At 56.2% G+C, this 20,460-nt stretch overlaps 1 protein-coding gene across 2 annotated transcripts in view; it reads left to right on the top strand.

Moving 5' to 3' along the window:
• Window positions 1–20,460, top strand: part of PTK2B (protein tyrosine kinase 2 beta) — a 112,541-nt gene that overhangs the window by 48,653 nt on the left and 43,428 nt on the right. For both annotated transcript variants that reach the window (XM_074947349.1, XM_074947350.1), the window contains one exon: window positions 10,448–10,695. In XM_074947349.1, coding sequence (XP_074803450.1) covers window positions 10,489–10,695 — 207 coding nt within the window. In that variant the 5' untranslated portion in view covers window positions 10,448–10,488. The remainder of the gene's footprint in view (window positions 1–10,447; window positions 10,696–20,460) is intronic.

Below are 20,460 nucleotides of genomic sequence, written 5' to 3'. Positions count from 1 at the left end.
GTATTATTGCCATGGTGGTTGCACCCAGGCTCCAATTGGGTTCAGGGCCCCACTGTGCTAGGTGCTGCAGAAACCCATAGGACAATGTAGTCCCTGCCCCAGGGCGCCTGCAGCCTCAAAAGCAACACGGGGAGAAAGACTATCAGATCCATGTAATTCCGCAGCTCCCCCTGCCTGCCCCTTCCCAGTCTTGGGGTCATCATGGAACAAAAGGGTCTGAGGCAGGGACTGGAAGGAAGAGGGATGGCTTAGGGGTGAGTTCGAGGAGGATGTAGGGAGCTGCCGGGGAGAAGATACAAAGGTGTCTGTGGATGAAGAAGTGGATGATCGTTAGCAGGACTGATGATCCACGGTGTGTGCTGCCGGTGGGGATGGGGATTTCAGTGTCGTGGGCTGCTAATCTGGCCGATTTTGCCAGTTTTAAATGGCCTCTGTCCATGTGGATTGTGGAGGTAGCAGCTGTATTGTTGTGGTTGTGTGTGTATAATAAAAATATTTGAATCCTCTTTTGTCAGAGCTGTTAGCAGAAATGAAAGGAGAACTGTATTCATGACGCATGCAGGCTCCCCGGTGTCTCACCTCCGTTGGGCCTTCTCTGCATCCTTATAATTAGCAAAGGCCACACCTGCCAGTGCGTCACTCTGGCCGTTATGACAGCCTATTTTCCCTCCATCTGCAGATTGTTTTTATTTATCATGAGTTATTAAAATCTATCCAGCTATTAAATAGCCGGGAAAATTTACAAGGAATTAGCTGAGCTCTTTCCCCACGGCAGGTTCGCTGCTTAATGCAACGGATGTGTTTTCAAATCCTCATCCTGGCCTGCAGTCAAATGAGTTATTTTGCTGTCTTTGTGGCAGCTAGGGGTTAATAGGGCTGCTCTGAACCAGGCATGGTGCAGGCAAGAAAAAATAATAAATCCAGCTCTTCGGTAGCACTTTCGATCAGTGGATTTCAAAGCGCGTTACAAAGGCGGTCAACGTCATGATCCCCGTGTTACAGATGGGGAAGCTGAGGCACAGAGCAGCACAGTGACTTGCCCAAGGTCACCCAGCAGGCAGAGCGGGAAATAAAACCCAGTCATCTGAGTCTGAGACCAGTGCTCCATCCGCTAGGCCACACTGCCTCTCAGCTGTGTATGTTTGTCTCCCTTGCTGTGCACGTACACGGCTCTGCTGATGCCGCTCAAGGCTGACTTGAATCGCCATCCATCCAGGGGACCCCACACTCGGCTCTGCCAATGAGGTTCAGAAATGCCACTGGAACCCAGTCCCCCTGAGCGTGGCTCTCCATCTCCCTCGGGGGGGGGGGCATTATACCAGCTGCTGTCCAAGAGCCCTGCCCAGCTCACAGACAACGATGCATGCTCCTCAGCCCGCCAGTCTTCCGAGGGCTGGGCTGAGAAAAACCAGGAAGGCCTCTCCCGCAGCAGTTTGATCCTGCCAGCTGCTGAATGCTTCCCAGGTCCCGGGGGTCGAGGGTGCTCAGCACGTTGCAGAACTGGGGCCTTTTCTACCCAGGCCTGTCCCTGTAAAGTGGTTCTCAGGATTGTCACACAGACCTCTGCCACTTGAGCTCAAGGAGGAACCCACCGGCAGTAGTAGGCTTTTATCCTCCAGTGGCCCAGCCGCTAGACAGGGACACAAAACACACTGCCACCATGTTACACTTGCACTGATCCCGTCTTCAGCTCTAGCTGTCTGAGATGGGGACTAATGCCTTTGCCCTTCCCACGTTCCCCCACAAATCATGGCTCAATTCGCCAAACCTGAGTAGATTTCCTGCCGTTGCTTGAATTTATGCAAGCCCACCACAGGTGCAATTCCCTTTTGAGCCCCCTTTATTCCTCCCTTGTCCTGACCAGGGACAGCAGCCTTGAGGCTCAAGGTAGATTTCAATGGCCGGGTTCTCTGTTTCACTAATTTTGGTCTGAAATTCCACACTGATTATGGCTCTTTTGCTAATTTCTTTTTAATTAACCCGGGTCGCTGTGGTTGTTCCAAAATTTAGATCTGGTGCAAACATGGGGCCATGAAGCTATCTCAGCAGAGATCCAAATGTACAAAATAGAAAAGCAAGGTGGGGGGGAAGGGAAGGAGACTAAATAGAAGGGTTTCTGTGTCATTTCCCAGATAAAATTGTTTGCAAACAATGAAACATTCTTCTGGAATGTTTGCAGCCCAAACATGGGTGGTTGATCACCTGAGCCTGTCGTTGACTATGAACTCAAGTTATCTGCGGTGTTGTTGTGGCCCTGTTGGTTCTGGGATATTAGAGAGACGAGGTGGGTGAGGTAAAATCTTAACTTCTGGAAGAAGTTGGTCGAATACAAGATACTACCTCCCCCACTGTGTGTCCCTATGAACCCACGTGATACTCACTTTGTTGATTCCCATTGTCCAAGCTGATGGACAAGCAAACAAAGAGTGTAAAAGAATCAACAGTAAACTATATGATTAAAAGAGAGAGAATTTTAACCATCCATGGTTATTGTTATTGGTAACATTGGCAAGAAAATAGGTTTAACAATACACTGTAATGAAAAGTAAGTGTGTGGATGTATGTGTGTGTTACTATTGCTCTCTGCTGGATGAAGTCAGAACTGCACAACTGTGTCTCCTACGCCCTGTACTGCCAATTGATAATGGAGATTCTCTTTTAGCTTGAGCTGGAGGATCTGAGTTCTATCCCTACTGCTGGCATTAGATTCCAAGTAGTGGCAGAATACAGCATGGAGACAAATTCCTATTTATATGTTGGCATTGTCTCTTTAAGTACAGAAAATTAAAATCAAAACAAAACAAAACACCCAACCTCCAAAACAAAAAAGCCAGTCCAATGCTAAACAGAATAAACACACCTGAAGGCCAGCACATGGCCTCTGCCCGGCTGTCGAGGGGAGAGAAATCCAAAAAGAAGGAGCTGTCAGTTAGTGTGGGTGAGCCTAGCTCTTGTGTTAGAAGACATTGACGTTGGTCTGGGAGCATGGTGAAAGCATCTCCATTAGTGCATGGTCCCCATTTGGAGGTGGCTGCACGGGTACCGGAGGATCGGGGGCGGGCAGGATACAGTGGTTTAGGAGGTAATTCCAGGGGGCGCACCTAGGGCAATGGTTAATGCTCTTTTACTAACAGAGTCCCTGCTGCATTGACTTTCTTAGGTTGCTGTACTAGGGGGGATGTAGCTACAGGGCTGGCACGTGAGAACTGGGCTATGCTGGCTTGTGACACTTCAGTGGGACCGGGATTAGGCTCCCCCTGAAGATCAGTGGAAACCAGAGGCCTCAGGGCAGCCTTGCAAGTGGCTCCATGCCTCAGTTTCCCTTTTGCGCCCCCCAGTAACTCCATGGAATCTTCTCCCCGAGTCCGTTCTCATAGTTTATTAACAAAACCGAGTGCAAAAGTCCCAAAGCATAGTCCCTATCCCCCCGGCACCCTTAAAAATCACGTCACCTTTTGGCCGTTGACATAACACATGCAGCATTCGGGCATCTTCCGCCACCTCCGGCCTCTCTGTCAGTCCTCCACTGGCCCTCTGCCCGGACAGCCGCCCCGCCCTGCCTTCTGGGATGGGACTCCCCCAGCCTCTCTGCTGGGAGCGTCCTAGCCAGGGGTGCATCCCTCACCCAGCTGGGCCCTCTCACAGTCCTGGGCCCAGCTGTGACAAGGAGACATCAGTGGTAGCTGCTTCCCTTCCTTCAGCCCTTCGTGGCCCGTGGCTCTGGCTTAGAACCAGCGGGCAGCTGCTCCCTGGCCTTCAGCCTTCTCCAGCTGACTGGGCGCTGGACCTGTTTGCCCTTCTCACCCACCTGGGCAGGGCTGAGGCCCATGGGAGGCTGGTGGCATCAGGGATACTCCCCCTCCGGGCCGTGCCCGTTCGGGGACGAGCAGGGGCCATCGCCCGGCACGCAGCTGACTCGTTGTGGCGGATTTCAAAGGAGCCTTTTTGAAAAGAGGAACGTGCCGAAGGCGGAACGGAGACTTCCCCACCCGTCGCCAGCTGCGCCCTGAAAAGCAGGCAGCAGAAGGAAGCGTTTCGAGGAACAGATGGAGACATTTCACTGGCACGAAACTGAGAAGCGGGAGGATGGCTCCAGCCCACTGCGGCTCTTGGGAAGCGGCTGTACTTGTTAGGAACGGGCCCGGAGACGAGCAAATGTCTCCGTCTGCCGGGACGTGCTGTTGCGAGCTGGCCTAGTGCGTGTGGCTGGGTCTCCCCCTTGTGCCCGGCCTCAGCCACGGGGCTAGCCGCCCGGCTCCTCCCCTCGCCTCATGCCTGGCCCGGCTCTCCGGCCCACCCCACCTCATCCCCCTAAACGCTGCTCCCTCGATGCCCCCTGGTCGTGTTCCCTGTGACCAGCACTGCCTCCTCACCGCCTCCAGCATCTCCCATGTACCTCCAGCGCACCGAAGCCTCTCTCTCCGCTCCCTCCTCCGCTGGCTCACCTGGCGATTCCCTCCGCTCCTGTCTGCTCTCGGCCCCTCTGCAAAGCGCGTCCCTCCATCAGCCAGCCCTGGCTCAACCCCCACGGGTCCCTTCTCCTCCACTGCCGGCAAACACCTCCCCGCCCCATGCCCCCGCCGGCTTCCTCCATTGCAGGTGTCTCCCCTCTTCCTTCAGCTCTGCCCTGGTCCTGGGCGATTCCTACGCCCCTAATCTCACTGCCTTTGACTCCCTCTAACACTTTCCTTTGTCTTGACTCCCTCCTGCTTCTCCACTTCCTGTCCCGTCCCCTTTCTCCAGGTCGCTTCTCAACAGCTGGGCCCCCTACTCCTCCTTCACACCCCTCCTCAGTATACCCGGCTCAGCCCATTCATGGCACCCCATGGGCAGGTGGAACTAGCTGGCACAGACTCGGAATTGTGATCATTCTGAGAAAGCAAGAAAGAAAGAAAGAAAGAAAGAAAGAAAGAAAGAAAGAAAGATGGCCATTGCATCTATGCATGAAGGCCAGATCCCCAGCTGGTGTACATCCATTGACAGCGACAGAGCTGCACTGATTTACACCCACGGAGAAACTCTCTCTGATTGTATCCCCCTCTCTCAGCCCTGTGGATGTCACTTAGCTTCCTCCGGGACAGGGGCCGTGTCCATTCAACATTCAGCGCAATGTGAGGTCCGATCCCAACCCGGGCCACTGGGATACGCATAATAAATAATAGTGATATCCCCTGCTACGAGCCACGCCCGTTCCCTGAGCTTTCGGCCAGCCAGGCTTTGTGTCCGTGCTTTGCCCTGCTCATTTGCTGCTGTGTTGCCGATAACAGCTGAGCACTGTGCAAACCTCGGCAGCACATTCTGCAACGTCGGCATCACGCTCCGGGCTGTGGATTGCTGCCCAGCGGTAGCTACCTGAGGGCAGGGCCTTTTGTCCCTGTCAGGGAAATAGCTGGCAACTAGCCACATGCCAACAGCCCTGCCTTTGAGGTACGGAGAACACACCTTCTTCACTGCTGCTGGTCGTTTCTTGGCCCAGGAGTCCTGCTTCTTATAGTTTCCTCTGTCTGATGCTCCCGCTTCACCTGCAGTGACGTGTCCTTTTCCGAGAGCTCCTTCATGCATCACCCCCCTCCCCTCCCGGGGGGAACAGTGTCAGGGTATAAACAGCAGCAACCAGCTGGGTTTGGCGTGGCAGGCAGGACAGTGGCTGTGCACTGGAGTGCAATGTTATTCTAGGAGTTTCTCGTCACGTTATAAAAACTAGAGATGGAAAAGACCTAGGAGTTCGCCCCATCCATCTCCCCCGGCCAGGGCAGGGGCACAGTGGAGCCATTTCAGTGCCACAGAACATGCTTCGTGAGGTTTTTGTGGGCAGAGGCTCATTCAGAGGTACATGTCCACAGGTTTTGTAGCTTCAGCCATGCACAAAGTGTGCTAGCCAGAGCACTCGGACACATCAGAACCCAGAAGTCTCATGTACTAAGGCTTCACTTGGAATAATGCTGTATTCAAGATGGAGAAGATCTGTTTGGTCACCTGTAGCCCCTCCCCTTGGCCCCCTTTGGTAGCTGGAATCCAGCAACTCCCTTGCATAACATGGACCTTAGCTGGGATCCAGCCATCCCCTTGCCGAACAATGCAGTGCATGCATCTTAGCTGGGATCCAGCCATCCCCTTGCAGAACAATGCAGTGCATGCATCTTAGCTGGGATCCAGCCATCCCCTTGCAGAACAATGCAGTGCATGCATCTAAGCTGGGATCCAGCCATCCCCTTGCAGAACAATGCAGTGCATGCACCTTAGCTGGGATCCAGCCATCCCCTTGCCGAACAATGCAGTGCATGCATCTTAGCTGGGATCCAGCCATCCTCTTGCAGAACAATGCAGTGCATGCATCTTAGCTGGGATCCAGCCATCCCCTTGCAGAACAATGCAGTGCATGCATCTAAGCTGGGATCCAGCCATCCCCTTGCAGAACAATGCAGTGCATGCACCTTAGCTGGGATCCAGCCATCCCCTTGCAGAACAATGCAGTGCATGCATCTTAGCTGGGATCCAGCCATCCCCTTGCAGAATAATGCAGTGCATGGACCTTAGCTGGGATCCAGCCATCCCCTTGCAGAACAATGCAGTGCATGCATCTTAGCTGGGATCCAGCCATCCCCTTGCAGAACAATGCAGTGCATGTGTCTTAGAGGAAATCCAGCCTCACCCTTTCCAAAGGTGGCTTGATTGTGAGCAATATCAGAATTTTCAGTATTTGTTCTGAACTCTTGTGATTGGTCAGCTGAGTCACATGGTATTTTTTCTGTCCCTCCATTGGATAATGGCACAAAATCTCCTAGTGCAAAAGAATTGGAGATTTGGTTTGAATGATGTGACTTTGAAATTTCCTTTTGCACCAGGGTCCAGGCCAGCCTGAGTCGGTGGGGCCAGCGCCCAACAGTGAATACGAACTGGAGCGGATGGTGGGGCATCATTTTTCAGTAGCATTGGCCCAAATCTGCTTTAATTCCTGCTTCTGCATGGGCCCCCAAATAATCCAGTCTTGGCAAGAATCCCCATCTGTCACTGAGTCCTCTCCCTGCTGCGCGTCAGGGGGAATAGCGACCATCAACCACTTATTCTGCTCCAGGGAGTTCTGTCTCCCTAGGCTGATCGATCCTTCTCCTGCCTCATTATCGGAAGTGATTTACGTTTCAGGCCGAGACATTTGGCTTTAATTCGAACTAGGACAAGCGAGAGCTGGTCGCTGGTCATCAGCCTGGGTTGTTTCCCTTAATGCTAGTGAAAGGTCATGGGTTGGCTGTCCCAGCGACTGAGCACACGCAATTGTAGGGTAAGCGTTTCACACTTCTGTGTACTGCAGCTTCACCATGAATGGCTTGCTATAGGGTCACTTGGTCTCCAGGGCCTCTCCGGGATTGTCATTGTCTTCTTCCACCTCTCTTTGACCGGGTCACTGGTCTAGTGGCTGGGGGGAAGCAGTAGAAGTGATATGTCTTGATTTTAGTAGGGCTTTCGACACAGTCATTCAAGACGTTCTCATAAGCAAATTAGGGAAATGTGATCTAGGTGAAATTACTATGTTGTGGGTATACAACTGGTTGACAGACTGTATTCAAAGAGTAGTTATCAATGGTTCACTGTCAGACTGGGAGGGCGTATCTCGTGAGGACCGACGGGTCAGCCCTGGGTCTGGTACTATTTAATATTTTCATGAATGATTTGGACAATGCAGTGGAGAGTAGGTTTATGAAATTTGCCGATGACACCTCGCCGGGAGAGGTTGCGTACACTTTGGTGGACAGGATTAGAATTCGAAACGACCTTGGCGAATTGAAGAATTGGTCTGAAGTCACCAAGATGAAATTCAGTAAAGGTGCAAAGTGCTATAAAGAAAACGTCAAATGCACAACTCCAAACTGGGGAATAATGGGCTAGGAGGTAGTGTTGCTGCAAAGGGCTTGCGGGGGTTATAGTGGGTCACAAATTGCATATGAGCCAACAATGTGATACAGTTATGAAAAAGGCTAATATCATTCTGGGGTGTATTAACAGAAGAGTCACATGTAGGACGCGGGAGGTAACTGTCCCGCTCTGCTCTCAGCTGGAGCACTGTGTCCAGTTCTGGGTGCGATGCTTTAAGAAAGGTGTGGACAAATTGGAGAGAGTCCAGAGAAGAGCAATAGACATGATCAAAGGTTTAGAAAACCTGACCTGTGAGGAAATGTTAAAAAAAAGGACATGTTTTGCCTTGAGAAAAGACCACTGCGCAGGAGACCTGACAACAGTCTTCAACTGTGTGAAGGGCTGTTATAGAGAGGGTGGTGAACAATTGTTCTCTGTGTCCACTGAAGGCAGGACAAGAAGTAATGGACTTAATCTGCAGCAAGGGAGATTTAGCTTAGACATCAGGAAAAAACTTGCTAACTCTTAGGGGAATTAAACTCTGGAACAGGCTTCCAAGGGAGGTTGTGGAATCCCTGTCATGGGAGGTTTTTACGATCAGGCTGGACAAACTCCTGTCGGGTAGTCTGGGTTTACTTGGTCCTGTCTCAGCGCAGGGGGCTGCGTTAGATAACCTCTCAAAGTCCCTTGCAGCCCTGCCTTTCTGTGATGCCATGAAAACACTTCCCCTGGGCGTCGTGGGAAAACAATTCGTCTAGGGCAGCTGCTGTGTGAGTTAGCTGCTGCCCTCCACCCCAGAGGTGGCTGCACCTCAGTGGTATAGTTGGTGAATCATTTAGTTGGTGAATCATTTTTCATCTGTGTGTGCTTCCTGGTTCTGCCATGCCCCGTCATAAGAAATCAAGGCAGTTGTGACTCACAGTCGACTTTGGCATTGCAGGGGTTTGTTATAAAGGGGCACTGCAAAGATTTTGTTCAGGGGAAAAGTCTCACTGGGGAGCCAGATTGTAAAGCCCATGAACTGACAAGCAGCTTCTGACACAGATAATGCCCTTCGAGGACACAAGGGTATTTGTGTGTGACACTGCTCACCCATGCCAGTAAAGGGCTCACAACCTAGCCCATAGTGATGGATGCATGATGCATAGATCTGCAGACTTAGAAAATTGTACCCACCTGTACAGTGCACCCTGGTTTATTATTGTAGGGCTGCCGACAAAGACGCAACAGTGCACGCTGCTTTGTCATGGTAGGGTTGCTTATGAGGGCCGGGTTGTGATCCGTCTGTAGGGCTGATTGCAAGTGCATAGCTGTCTGCACTTCCTTGTTATTGTAGGGTTGCTTGTGAGCGCTAGGCTGTGCCCATTGGCTTGTTTATTGTAGGGTTGCTGAGGAAGGCTGGGAAATGCACCATTTCGTCCTTCTGCATAAAACCCCAAATCCAAAGCCGTAGCCGGGGGCTTTGGCTGAACTGACTAAAAAGAAGAGGGGAGAAAATCAAGGTTTGGAGGATCACAGTGGGTCAGACTTTCGGCCGTAGTTTCCCAGTGCAGGAAGGATCTGGCCTGGGGCAGGTGAGGAGGGTGGGGGAGCTGGGTGTGTAGGTCCAAGGTGGAAAGTAATGAGCAGATCAGAAAGCCCTGGGTGGAGGAGATCTGATCCTGCATGAATGAGAGTGCTGTGGAGCAGCCATCAAGTTACACCGGCCTGGCAGCTGGCGGGACGGGTGAGTGTAGCAGCTAAGCATGGTGGGATCATGACTGCTCCTATATCTCTGCCCACGGCTGTAATGCCATGTGCTGGAGGGTGCAGGACCAGCTGGCTTGCTCCGCTCCCGGTCAGGACACGGGCGCTCACAGCCTCATGCTGTGTGTCGGGTCAGGTCGCAGCCCAGGCCCCGGGGCAGAGGGAACTGGGACCTTTACACTGTATGGATGAAGCGAGCAGGGCCAGGGTGCTGCAGCGTCTCTGTGCTCCGGATGGCCGCAGCGTCTCAGGGGAGCGGCGCCCAGCCGGCTGTGCGAGCCCACGTCATGCCTGCCTGCCCCGACAGGCCCGTCTGGAGCACACGCCTGCTTCCCAGGCTGGCTTGCCCATGCCGCCGTCCCAGGCTGCCAGCACGGGGCGGAATTGCGGAGCCTCTCTCCTCTCTCCGGTGAGCTGGAGCGCAGGCCTGGGGGCAGTGGTTCGAATTCCCACTGGTTAACATGGCATGGGACAGGATTCCTGCTGGGGGAGTGCTTCGGGGATCTCCTGTGTGCCGGCTTCCCCGCCTCACCCATGTTGGATGCCCTCTCCTTCCCTGCCCTTCCACCATCCCACCCCATCTCATGTGCTTTTTCCCTGCCTCTCCCCCACTGGCCCCAGACCAGGTTCCCTACCCACCCCCTTGCTGACTTCTCCCTACCACCCTTCCCACCCAACTCAGTTCATATGCTGTGGGGGTCCTGGCCCCTGGGGTGATTGCTGAGAGCCCAGCTGTCTTGCTGTCCTGTCCCCTGCCCAGCGCTGAGCCAGAGCCACGCATCACCTGGTAAACAGCCTGAGCCAGGGTTGTTCCTTCTTCATTCATCCACCTGTGTCTTTGTCCCTGCAGGATAGTGATGCTGTGCTTTTAGCAGTGCCGTGCCCCTCAGGATGTCAGGAATCCCGGAGGCCCTGACCCGGCTGCGGGGGAGCTCACTCCGGAGTCTGGGTGGGACCCTGGACCCCACCATGGTGTCCATGCCCATTGACCTGGAGAAGGAGGAAGTGCGGATTCTCAAAGTGTGTTTTCACAGCAACAGCTTCAACATGGGGAAGAACTTCAAGCTGGTGAAATGCTCCGTCTTGACTGAGATCCGGGTAAGTGGGGCGGGATGCAGGGTCGTAACGGAGATCCGGGTAAGTGGGGTGGGATGTAGTATTGTGATGGAGATCTGGGTCAGCGGGGCGGGATGCAGGGTCGTGATGGAGATCTGGGTCAGCAGGGCAGGATGCAGGGTCGTGACGGAGATTCGGGTCAGCGGGGCGGGATGCAGGGTCGTGATGGAGATCTGGGTCAGCGGGGCGGGATGCAGGGTCGTGACGGAGATCCTGGTCAGTGGGGTGGGATGCAGCATTGTGATGGAGATCCGGGTCAGTGGGGCGGGATGCAGGGTCGTGACGGAGATCTGGGTCAGCAGGGCGGGTTGCAGGGTCGTGATGGAGATCCGGGTCAGCGGGGCAGGATGCAGCGTCGTGATGGAGATCCGGGTCAGCAGGGCGGGTTGCAGTGTCGTGATGGAGATCTGGATCAGCAGGGCAGGATGCAGCGTCGTGATGGAGATCCGGGTCAGCGGGGCGGGATGCAGCGTCGTGATGGAGATCCGAGTCAGTGGGGTGGGATGCAGTGTCGTGATGGAGATCCTGGTCAGCAGGGCGGGTTGCAGTGTCGTGATGGAGATCTGGGTCAGCGGGGCGGGATGCAGGGTCGTGATGGAGATCTGGGTCAGCAGGGCAGGATGCAGGGTCGTGACGGAGATCCGGGTCAGCGGGGCGGGATGCAGGGTCGTGATGGAGATCTGGGTCAGCGGGGCGGGATGCAGGGTCGTGACGGAGATCCTGGTCAGTGGGGTGGGATGCAGCATTGTGATGGAGATCCGGGTCAGTGGGGCGGGATGCAGGGTCGTGACGGAGATCTGGGTCAGCAGGGCGGGTTGCAGGGTCGTGATGGAGATCCGGGTCAGCGGGGCAGGATGCAGCGTCGTGATGGAGATCCGGGTCAGCAGGGCGGGTTGCAGTGTCGTGATGGAGATCTGGATCAGCAGGGCAGGATGCAGCGTCGTGATGGAGATCCGGGTCAGCGGGGCGGGATGCAGCGTCGTGATGGAGATCCGAGTCAGTGGGGTGGGATGCAGTGTCGTGATGGAGATCCTGGTCAGCAGGGCGGGTTGCAGTGTCGTGATGGAGATCTGGGTCAGCGGGGCGGGATGCAGCGTCGTGATGGAGATCCTGGTCAGCAGGGCGGGATGCAGAGTCGTGACAGAGATCTGGGTCAGCAGGGCGGGTTGCAGTGTCGTGATGGAGATCCGGGTCAGTGGGGCGGGATGCAGCGTCGTGATGGAGATCCGGGTCAGCAGGGCAGGATGCAGCATCGTGGTGGAGATCCGGGTCAGTGGGGTGGGATGCAGTGTCGTGATGGAGATCCGGGTCAGCAGGGCAGGATGCAGCGTCGTGGTGGAGATCCGGGTCAGTGGGGTGGGATGCAGTGTCGTGATGGAGATCCGAGTCAGTGGGGTGGGATGCAGTGTCGTGATGGAGATCCGGGTCAGCAGGGCAGGATGCAGCGTCGTGGTGGAGATCCGGGTCAGTGGGGCGGGATGCAGAGTCATGACAGAGATCCGGGTCAGTGGGGCGGAAGCTGCCTCACCTGGATTTCCTCAAGCCCAGACCTGGTACACACTGCTGTGCCCTGTTGCTCCCTGATGTAACAGACAGTGGCTGCATATATACCAGCAGCCTGAAATGAACCTGGGACCTTCAGTCCCAAAGCCAAAGGCCTTGGCCACTTGGGCTAAAGAAGCAACTCGCTGCAGCCTGAGCCACGGGCTGTTGTAGTGATTGAGGCCAGCCACTAGCGGAGGACAGCCCCATGCACGGAGCGGTGTATTGCACGGAGGCTGGGGGCGCAGTAAGGCGGGATGTCCCCAGTGGTCTCGTCACTTGATTGGCGCCTGAGTCGGCTCCCCGGCTGATGGCCCCGGTGAGACTACAGCTATGGCATGGCCCGCTGGGAAAATCTGGTGTGGGCAGCCAGGAGCTGGGCCTGGTTCCTTGCCTGTGGTTCAGTGGGTTGTTCTGTGTGGGATGCTGGAGTGAGTCACTGAGATTCTGCTGGGATTGTGGTTCCCTTTTCAGGGCTGTTCTGGAGCGTGGCCCCCGCAAGGGCAGGGAGAGAGCTGTCACGCCAGGGCCAGTCATGTAGCCATTGCAGGGAACACTGGGGCTGGGGCAGCCCTTGTGCTCTGCGCAGCAGACACGTCCTTCCTGTTGCTCTGGAGGTATTAACGCTCTGTTTGCTGCTGCTGGCTCTAAGGCCAGGGGTGCAGCCGAGGTGCTAGGCTGGGTGAGGAGTGCGGAGAGGCAGCTGTGTCCAGGTCTGGGGCATTAACTCTTTCCCTGCTAAAGCATGCCGGGAGGTGTCTTCGGCAGCACAGGGACGCGTTGTGCCCTGTGTACCGGGCAGTACTGAAGTGGCTGAGGCAGAAAAGCCGAGCGATCGTAGGCTCGTCAACTGTGCCATGCTCTGTGCTGAGCTGCGGTGGACCCCATGGCTGCTGTCTGGTTTACAGAGACTGGTAATTGTGATGGACCCGAGATCAAACCTGAGGTCTTAGGGACATACAGTAGAACCTCAGCATTATGAATGGACTGGTCCATCACACACCCCATCTGGAACCAGAAGTACGCAATGAGGCAGCAACAAAGACCAAAAAAAAAAAGCAAATACAGGACAGTCCTGTGTTAAACCTAAACTACTAACGAAAAAAGGGAAGGAGATCAGGAAAAAACTTGCTAACTCTTAGGGGAATTAAACTCTGGAACAGGCTTCCAAGGGAGGTTGCTGAATCCCTGTCATGGGAGGTTTTTAAGAACAGGCTGGACAAACTCCTGTCAGGGGTAGTCTGGTTTACTTGGTCTGGGTTTTAAAAATAAAAAGGAAGGAAACTGTTTCTTTGCTTGTTTCCTTTAAATTAAGATAGTTAAAAGCAGCATTTTCCTTCTGCATAGTAAAGTTTCAAAGCTGTACTAAGTCAATGTTCAGTTGTAAACTTTTGAAAGAACCATAACGTTTTGTTCAGAGTTACCAACATTTTGGAGTGACGAACAACCTCCCTTCCCGAGGTGTCTCTAACGCTGAGGTTCTCCTGTAGTTCACGGGACTGTACTGTCTTTGGGGGTGGTGGTGGGGGGGTTTGGCTCTGCTGCCGCCTGATTGCGTACTTCTGGTTCCAGAGGGGGGCGTGTGGCTGACCGGTCATTTCGTAACTTTGGTGTTGGTCACTCTGAGGTGCTACTGTACCTGGGTAGCTGGCCCGTCCCTCTGCCGCCATGCAACATTCTTAGTTTCAGCATGCTCGCTCCATCAAAGCCAGTGCATGTCCGTCGACTCGAGCCGGCAATCACATCTCCCAGCTGCAGTGCGGATGGACCCTTAGAGGAATCCCATCCGACTCCTCAGCCACAGGGCTCACCGGCTTCTGAGGGTCCATCTACCTCTGGACCTCTAAGGACCATGGACCTCGAAGGGTCCCTCGACCTCTGCCGTGCCGGTAACGCAGGGCAGCAAGGCAGATTCGGTAGATGGTGGAGCTGTTGGGGAGGCAGGGCTGGAGAGTCGGGGGCGGGGATCGTGGGCTGATTTTCAGAAGAGCTGAGCACTCTCCTGTCCCTTTGAAGTCCATGGGAGCTGCAGGGACTCAGCACCTCTGCGAATCCGGCGAATAGTGCTTCCCCCAAGCCCCAAAGAAGTCAGTGGAAGCTGCAGGTGCTCAGACCCGCTGCTGATCGGGCTTCCTGCTTAGTTTGACTCTACGGGGGCTTTGCCCCGGAGCTGCTTTGCAGACCCCCAGAGCCAGAGCTGACCCCGCATCTCATCCCTCGCGGTGTTGGGACATGCCAGGAATTCCATGAGCTGGGCCCTCTTAGGCAATGAAGTCTGGAGGCAACCCGGGGTGTGCAGCTGTGTATAATACCGACCCTGGAGGCCTCTCCTGGTTGGTGAAGCAACACAGACCCGTGGATCTCCAGGTCAGCAGTTCAAATCCTGCCGTGGGTCAGCAGTGAGTGGCAGTCGCTGTTGTGATGTCCCCAGCCGCTGACCTGTCTCTCGTCGGCAGCCTGGGCAAAGCCTGGCTAAGTCAGGGAGATGGAGCTCAGCTCTCCAGATGAGGCAGGTGTCACAGCATGGGTGGTGCTGGCTGTTCTGTACCTATCCTGCCATCAGTTCCCCAGGACTGTGAGCCCGTCAGCTAGAAATCCACTTAGCGCTCCCACCAGCCCACTTCCTGACCGAGAGGGACGGTTGATGCATTTGTAGATCTTTGGGCTCATTGCGAGCGGCGGACCATGATTGATGATTATTATTTATCTCTGCCCGGTGTCCTAGCACTTCCCAAACACTTAGGCCCAGTCCCTGCTCTGAGGAGCTCTCAGGCTGAAGACAGAGGCCAGTGGGATGACAATAGGCAATTTACATACAATTGCTGTGCAGACCCACAAGCTGCCCTGTAACAGCAGGGCAGGGGCCGGCTCTCAGAAGGACCTACGCGTGGGCAGGGCGGGGGCCTGGCAGATGAGCGCAGGGAGTTGTGAGGAGCACAGGGGCTGTGTGGAAGAAGGCAGGGGGGTGACTGTGCACCGGGGCGGGTGAGATTGGGGGCACTGGCAGAGCTGGGGGGATGGGCAGCAGCGTGAAGCTTGGCTCGAGAGAGGCTGCTTGGGGAAGAGGAACGTTCCCGCCTCTTGTGCGGAGACGAGGCCACGTAGCCCAGAGTGAGTGAGAGTTACATTTGGGCTTGGTCGGCTGCTGCCCCGTATGCCCCCGGACGCGTGTGGGTCTGGAGCAACTTGCCCCTTGCAGCAATCAGCTGTTTTGCCAGTGGTGGAAGCAGCCACCTGTCGGAATAGATGAGAATTGGCCTAATACGAACAGAGGGGGTGAGAGCATCCAAGACCCCTTGGCCTTTGGAGGGTCCTCAGGGTGATCCCCGGCCCTCCCTTGGCAGTCGTTCGTGGGTGGGTTCCCTTGTCTCCGAGCTGCTCTGTCTGCTGTGCACCCCTCAGCATGCACCTTGGCATCATTAGCTCTCCCCAAGACTCACAACCGCCAGCCCGAAGGAGCAGACCCAGCTTGGGGTCCCGGGGACCCAGGAGATGAGCCTGGAAGGCAGCGAGTCTCAAACTCTGCCTGCCCTCTGGGAGAGGCTCGTCCCACCCTCTGGGAGAGGCTCGTCCCACGTACGAGGGGGAGCCCATCAGTCCGGGTGTTCCCCGCTGATCGCAGCTGCAATGCCAGGGTATAACAGGGTGGTCTGGCCCCTTTAAGAGTTGTAGAGGGTGAGGCAGAGCTCCCCTCTCTCTCAGCCAGCAGGGATGAGCCCCCGACCCAGGGTGGCTCCTAATGTGTCTCTTCCCTCCCAAGAGGAGAGAGATCAGCAGGGAAGAAAGCGGCCTCTGACCTCCCCCAGCCCAGGGAGGGGAAGACAAGCTGGTCTGAGGCTGCACCCTCAGACCTCAGGAGGAGGGCGGTGGGACTCCTGCCCCGGTGAGATGAAGGGCTGGGACTGTGGGGCTAGACAGTCTGCAGTTGATAAGGTACTGAATAAATAAGACCCCATGAAAGGGGAATCTTATTGCAAGAGTGCTGGTCCTAATGTCAATTATTGCAAAGCACCTGGGAGGGAAACTGCGGCAGAGCTGCTGTAGAGCCATCCCTGGCCATGACGGGGTGCCCTGGAGGCAGCAGCCTGGCCACATAGGGTGTGGAGAGAGATGACTCCCGACCTTTTTGGGTGTTTGTAGAGGAGGGCTGGGCCATTGACTTGATCTTTGAACTGGCGTAGTTGGTGGTGAAGATCAGGAAGCACTGGGGAAACATCCCCTGCTTAGCAGAGGGGCTGCAATGTGATATGCTTCCAGGGGGCACCATCTGGGTCAGCCCCTGGGCAGCACCTCGCAACAATCTCATCTAGAGGTGACCAACCCACGGCTCGGTCCTCATCCTGCAGGAAAGGGCAGAGATTCTGAGACGTGGGAGGAAAAAGACATTCTCCAGGGCTGTCAGTGGCTAGAGAAATTAACACAGCTGGCTGTGGACCCCGGGAGTCTTGGGGCACGGTCCTGTGCTTTAACGACAAAGCAACAAGTTGTGGTTACACCTTAGGTGTCCTGACCTTCAGCCTGTCACTCTAATCCCCAGTCCTGCTGCCTCCCTGCTCTTGGGATAGGCCCTGGGAGACCTGATTCCCAGGCCACTTCTCGGGCCAGCAGCCTGCGCACTGAGCTCTGGCGTCCTACACGGGGAGAGGATGCAGACTTGGGAGACTGGCTGGGAGAAATGTAGCAAGCCAGAAAGCAGCAGGATGTGTTGAATCAAGGGACCTGAGCATTGTTGGAAGGGGCTGGCGCGGAGTACACGACGGACTGGAGAACAGATACGCAGCGGCTGCTGTGCTTGCCCTGGAAGACGGAGGATCTGCTGCCACAGCGAGCCCGGGGGACTGGGGAAAAGGCGCCTTCAAATGAAAACATCGGGGGGACGGAGAGAAACAGAGGAAAATCTCCGCAGATGGCCCGGCTGCTGGGGGACAGGGCATCTGAGCTGTCACACTGCTGAGTGCTCTGTGGGTGGCTCGTGAGCTGATCCGGGACCGGATTCTCTGCCCACACCCCTGAGATGCAGCAGTGGCTCCAGTGTCCCCAAGCCGGCGCGGGAGGGGAACTAGGCCGCTGGATTTTCATCCTTCATCAGGATCCACCAGGTAGCTCGGCCGAGTCCTTCCGAGGCTGGGGGTTGTTGGTGAACCGTTCACTGAGGGTATGTTGGCACTGCACTGTAAACCTGGGCTGGTGGATTGGGTGTTTCCCAGGCCACGCTCTAGCGTCCACACTGCCTGGGCTTACAATTGCTGGACCTCGGTCCAGGGGGGCCGTGGCCCCCCCACTTTTTAGCATGGGCGTAGTTTGGGGGGAAGTGGGCTGCGTTGCCCCCCCAGACTGCAAGCCCCGGGCAGGTGTGGAGCAACGCCGGCAGGGGCTAAGCTTTGTGGCGAGGGAGGTGATCAGCTCCCTCGCCGCGAAGCACAGCCCCTTGCCGGTGGTGCCAGCCTCTTCCCCGTGCGGGGACTGAGGTGGGCCTTAGGCCCCCCATTGCTGCAAGTCCCTGCTCCTCTCTGTGGCCCCGCCCCTGCCCCTCCCCCCCCCCCGAGGCCCCGCCTAGGCCATGGTAAGAGCTGCCCTGGGAGCCCGGACCACTGTGGGGAGACCAGAACCCTCCACCTGCCCTGGTCAGCATGCCCCGGGGGGCAGGGACATGGACCGGGGACTGTTTTTGGGTATCCTGGCCTCCTGCTCAGCTCAGATGGAGGGTCCAGGGATCCCCACAGTGGCTCCGGCTCCCTGGGTGGCTCTTACAATGGCCCGGCTCTGGCTTCTGGCCTGGCTGTGGGGGAAGAGGAGAAGTAGGGGGTCAGGGCCCTGGAGAGGTGTGAGGCCCCATGGCCCCCCCACTTCTACCGAGGTTCCGGTACTCCTGCCCCAGTCTCACAGCCACGCTAACGTGTACACACCGCGCTACCCTGACCTTCTGACTTGGCTCTGCAGCTTGAGTTGCGTCCACACTGCAAAATGACAAGTCTTGGACCCGAGTCGCAGCGGGACTCAGGCTCTGAACCTTGTCCAGTAGCAGAGTCTGAGGATCTGGCTCCTGAGTGCTTGCTGATTTGTGGGTGGACACCAAGGGGGCTTGGGCTCAAATCTGAGTCAGAGCCCAGCAACCAGAGGGTGAAACTTCCGGTTTTCGACACCCTATTGAAAAGGAATCGTGGAAGCTCCAGTCAGCACTGCTGACCAGGCCATTGACTGTCTGGTTGGTGGCACTGCGTCGTGGGGCTGGCAGGCTCCCTGCTAGCCTCCATGCCGCGTGGCTCCTGGGAAGCAGCCAGCATGTGCCCCCCCTCTGGCTCCTATGCATACATTGCCCCCAACCCAAGCGCCACCCTCGCAGCTCCCATTGGCTGGGAACCATGGCCAATGGGAGCTGCAGGGGTGGCGCCTGCGGATGGGGCAGCATGCAGAGCCACCTGGCTGCGCCTCTGCATAGGAGCGGGGGGGGGGACATGCCACTGCTTCCGGGAGCTGCTTGAGGTAAGCGCTGCCCAGAGCCTGCACCTCTGACCTCCTCCTGGGCCCCACCCCCTGCCCCAGGCCTGATTCCCCTCCCGCCCTCAGTCCCAGCCCAGAGCACCCTCTTATACCTCAAACCCCTTATCCCCAGCCCCACCCCAGAGCCCATATCCCCAGCCAGAGCCCTCACCCCCCCCTGCACCCCAACCCCCAGCTCCAGCCCTGATCCCCCTCCCACCCTCCAAACCCCTCGGTCCAAGAACACTTCCTGCACTCCAAACCCCCCTCATCCCCAGCCCCACCCCAGAGTCTGCACTCCCATGCAGAGCCCTCACCCCACCAGACCTCAACTCCTTGCCCCAGCCCAGAGCCCCCTCCCGCACGCCGAACCCCTGAGCCACAGCCCTGAGCTCCCTCCTCATCCCAGATCCCCAAATCCCTCATCCCCAGCCCCACACCAGAACCTGCACCCCCCAGCCAGAGCCCTCACCCCCCTCTCGCATCCCAACCCACTGCCTCAGCCTGGAGCCCCCTCCTGCACTCTGAACTCCTCATTTCTGGCCCCATCCCAGAACCCGCACCCCCAGCTGGAGCCCTCCCCCGCTCCCGCACCCCTGGTGAAAATGAGCGAGTGACAGAGAAAGGGGAGGATGGAGTGAGCGGGGGCAGGGTCTCGGATTAGGGGTGGGGCAGGGGGCGGGGCAAGGGTGTTCAGTTTTGTGCTGTCCCCCTTTGCACCGGGTTGAAATTCACCCCAGGACTACATGCTGTTTGCCATTTCTGTTGTGTGATTGGTCATCCAAGTCAGCTGGTATTGTTTATGCTCCCTCATTGGACAATGCAAGCTTTATAACCGGGACAGCATTGCCTAGAGAAGACCGGGCTTCTGGTGGAGATTTGGGGACAAATCCTCACGCGGGCTGAAATGTATGGTTCCCTAGGGATTTGCAGGCATTTCCGCCCATTCCCCAGGCGGCCGTTGTCGGAACACAAGTGAATGCTGAATCCTGTGACCCTATGAATCCCAACAAAGCAAATTATTTGCAAAAATATTCAAGGATCTGTGTGTGTGTGGGCAGGTGGATTGTTACTATTTTATCACCTCTGTGAAGAATAAAAATTTTAGTGGAGAGTGATGGCTTCTGAGCCCGTTCTGTCTGCACCCCGGATTTCCTTTTTGCTGTCCCTCCACAGTTATGAAACTACCGACCCTTTCTGTCCAGATTTGTGGTTTCTTCTTTGTGATGCAAGGCGGAACAGCCCGAGGGTCGGATCCTGCTGGGTGCGGAGCTCCCCCTGCTCCCTGCCAGCTGCAGCGGGAGCAAGAAGGGCTCAGCATGTCTCAGGATCAGACCGTGTTTCGTGGGACGTCTTCCTTTCAGGCAGGGCACAAAACAGCCTGGAGGAGGTTGCCGAGCCTTCTAGCCCCGATTTCAGTTGTGCTTCCTTGAAGCAGAGCCGAAGCCGATCCGTCGAGAGACCTGAGCCCAGGGGAGAAGAGAGGCTTTGGCCTGAGCTTTGAAAAGACAGGGAGAGGCCTGGAGATACAGCGAGGCTGTGTCTGGTGGCCGGAGCTGCCTAGGAGAAGGCTCTCATGCAGAGAGGGAGGCCGAAGGGACAGAGGGAGGTTGCACTTGTGTTGAAGGTGCTGGCCTGGGAGTGGAGAGATGTGACTTCTGCTCTTGGCTCTCCCATAGATTCCCAGTCCATGGGTTCCCGCCCTGTAACACGGGGGCTAGTGAC

Source organism: Natator depressus, chromosome 3 (assembly GCF_965152275.1).
Source record: "Natator depressus isolate rNatDep1 chromosome 3, rNatDep2.hap1, whole genome shotgun sequence".
In the NCBI taxonomy this organism is placed as follows: Eukaryota; Metazoa; Chordata; order Testudines; family Cheloniidae; genus Natator; species Natator depressus.
The sequence above is the reverse complement of the archived record's forward strand: the minus strand, read 5'-3'. Positions and strand labels throughout refer to the sequence as shown.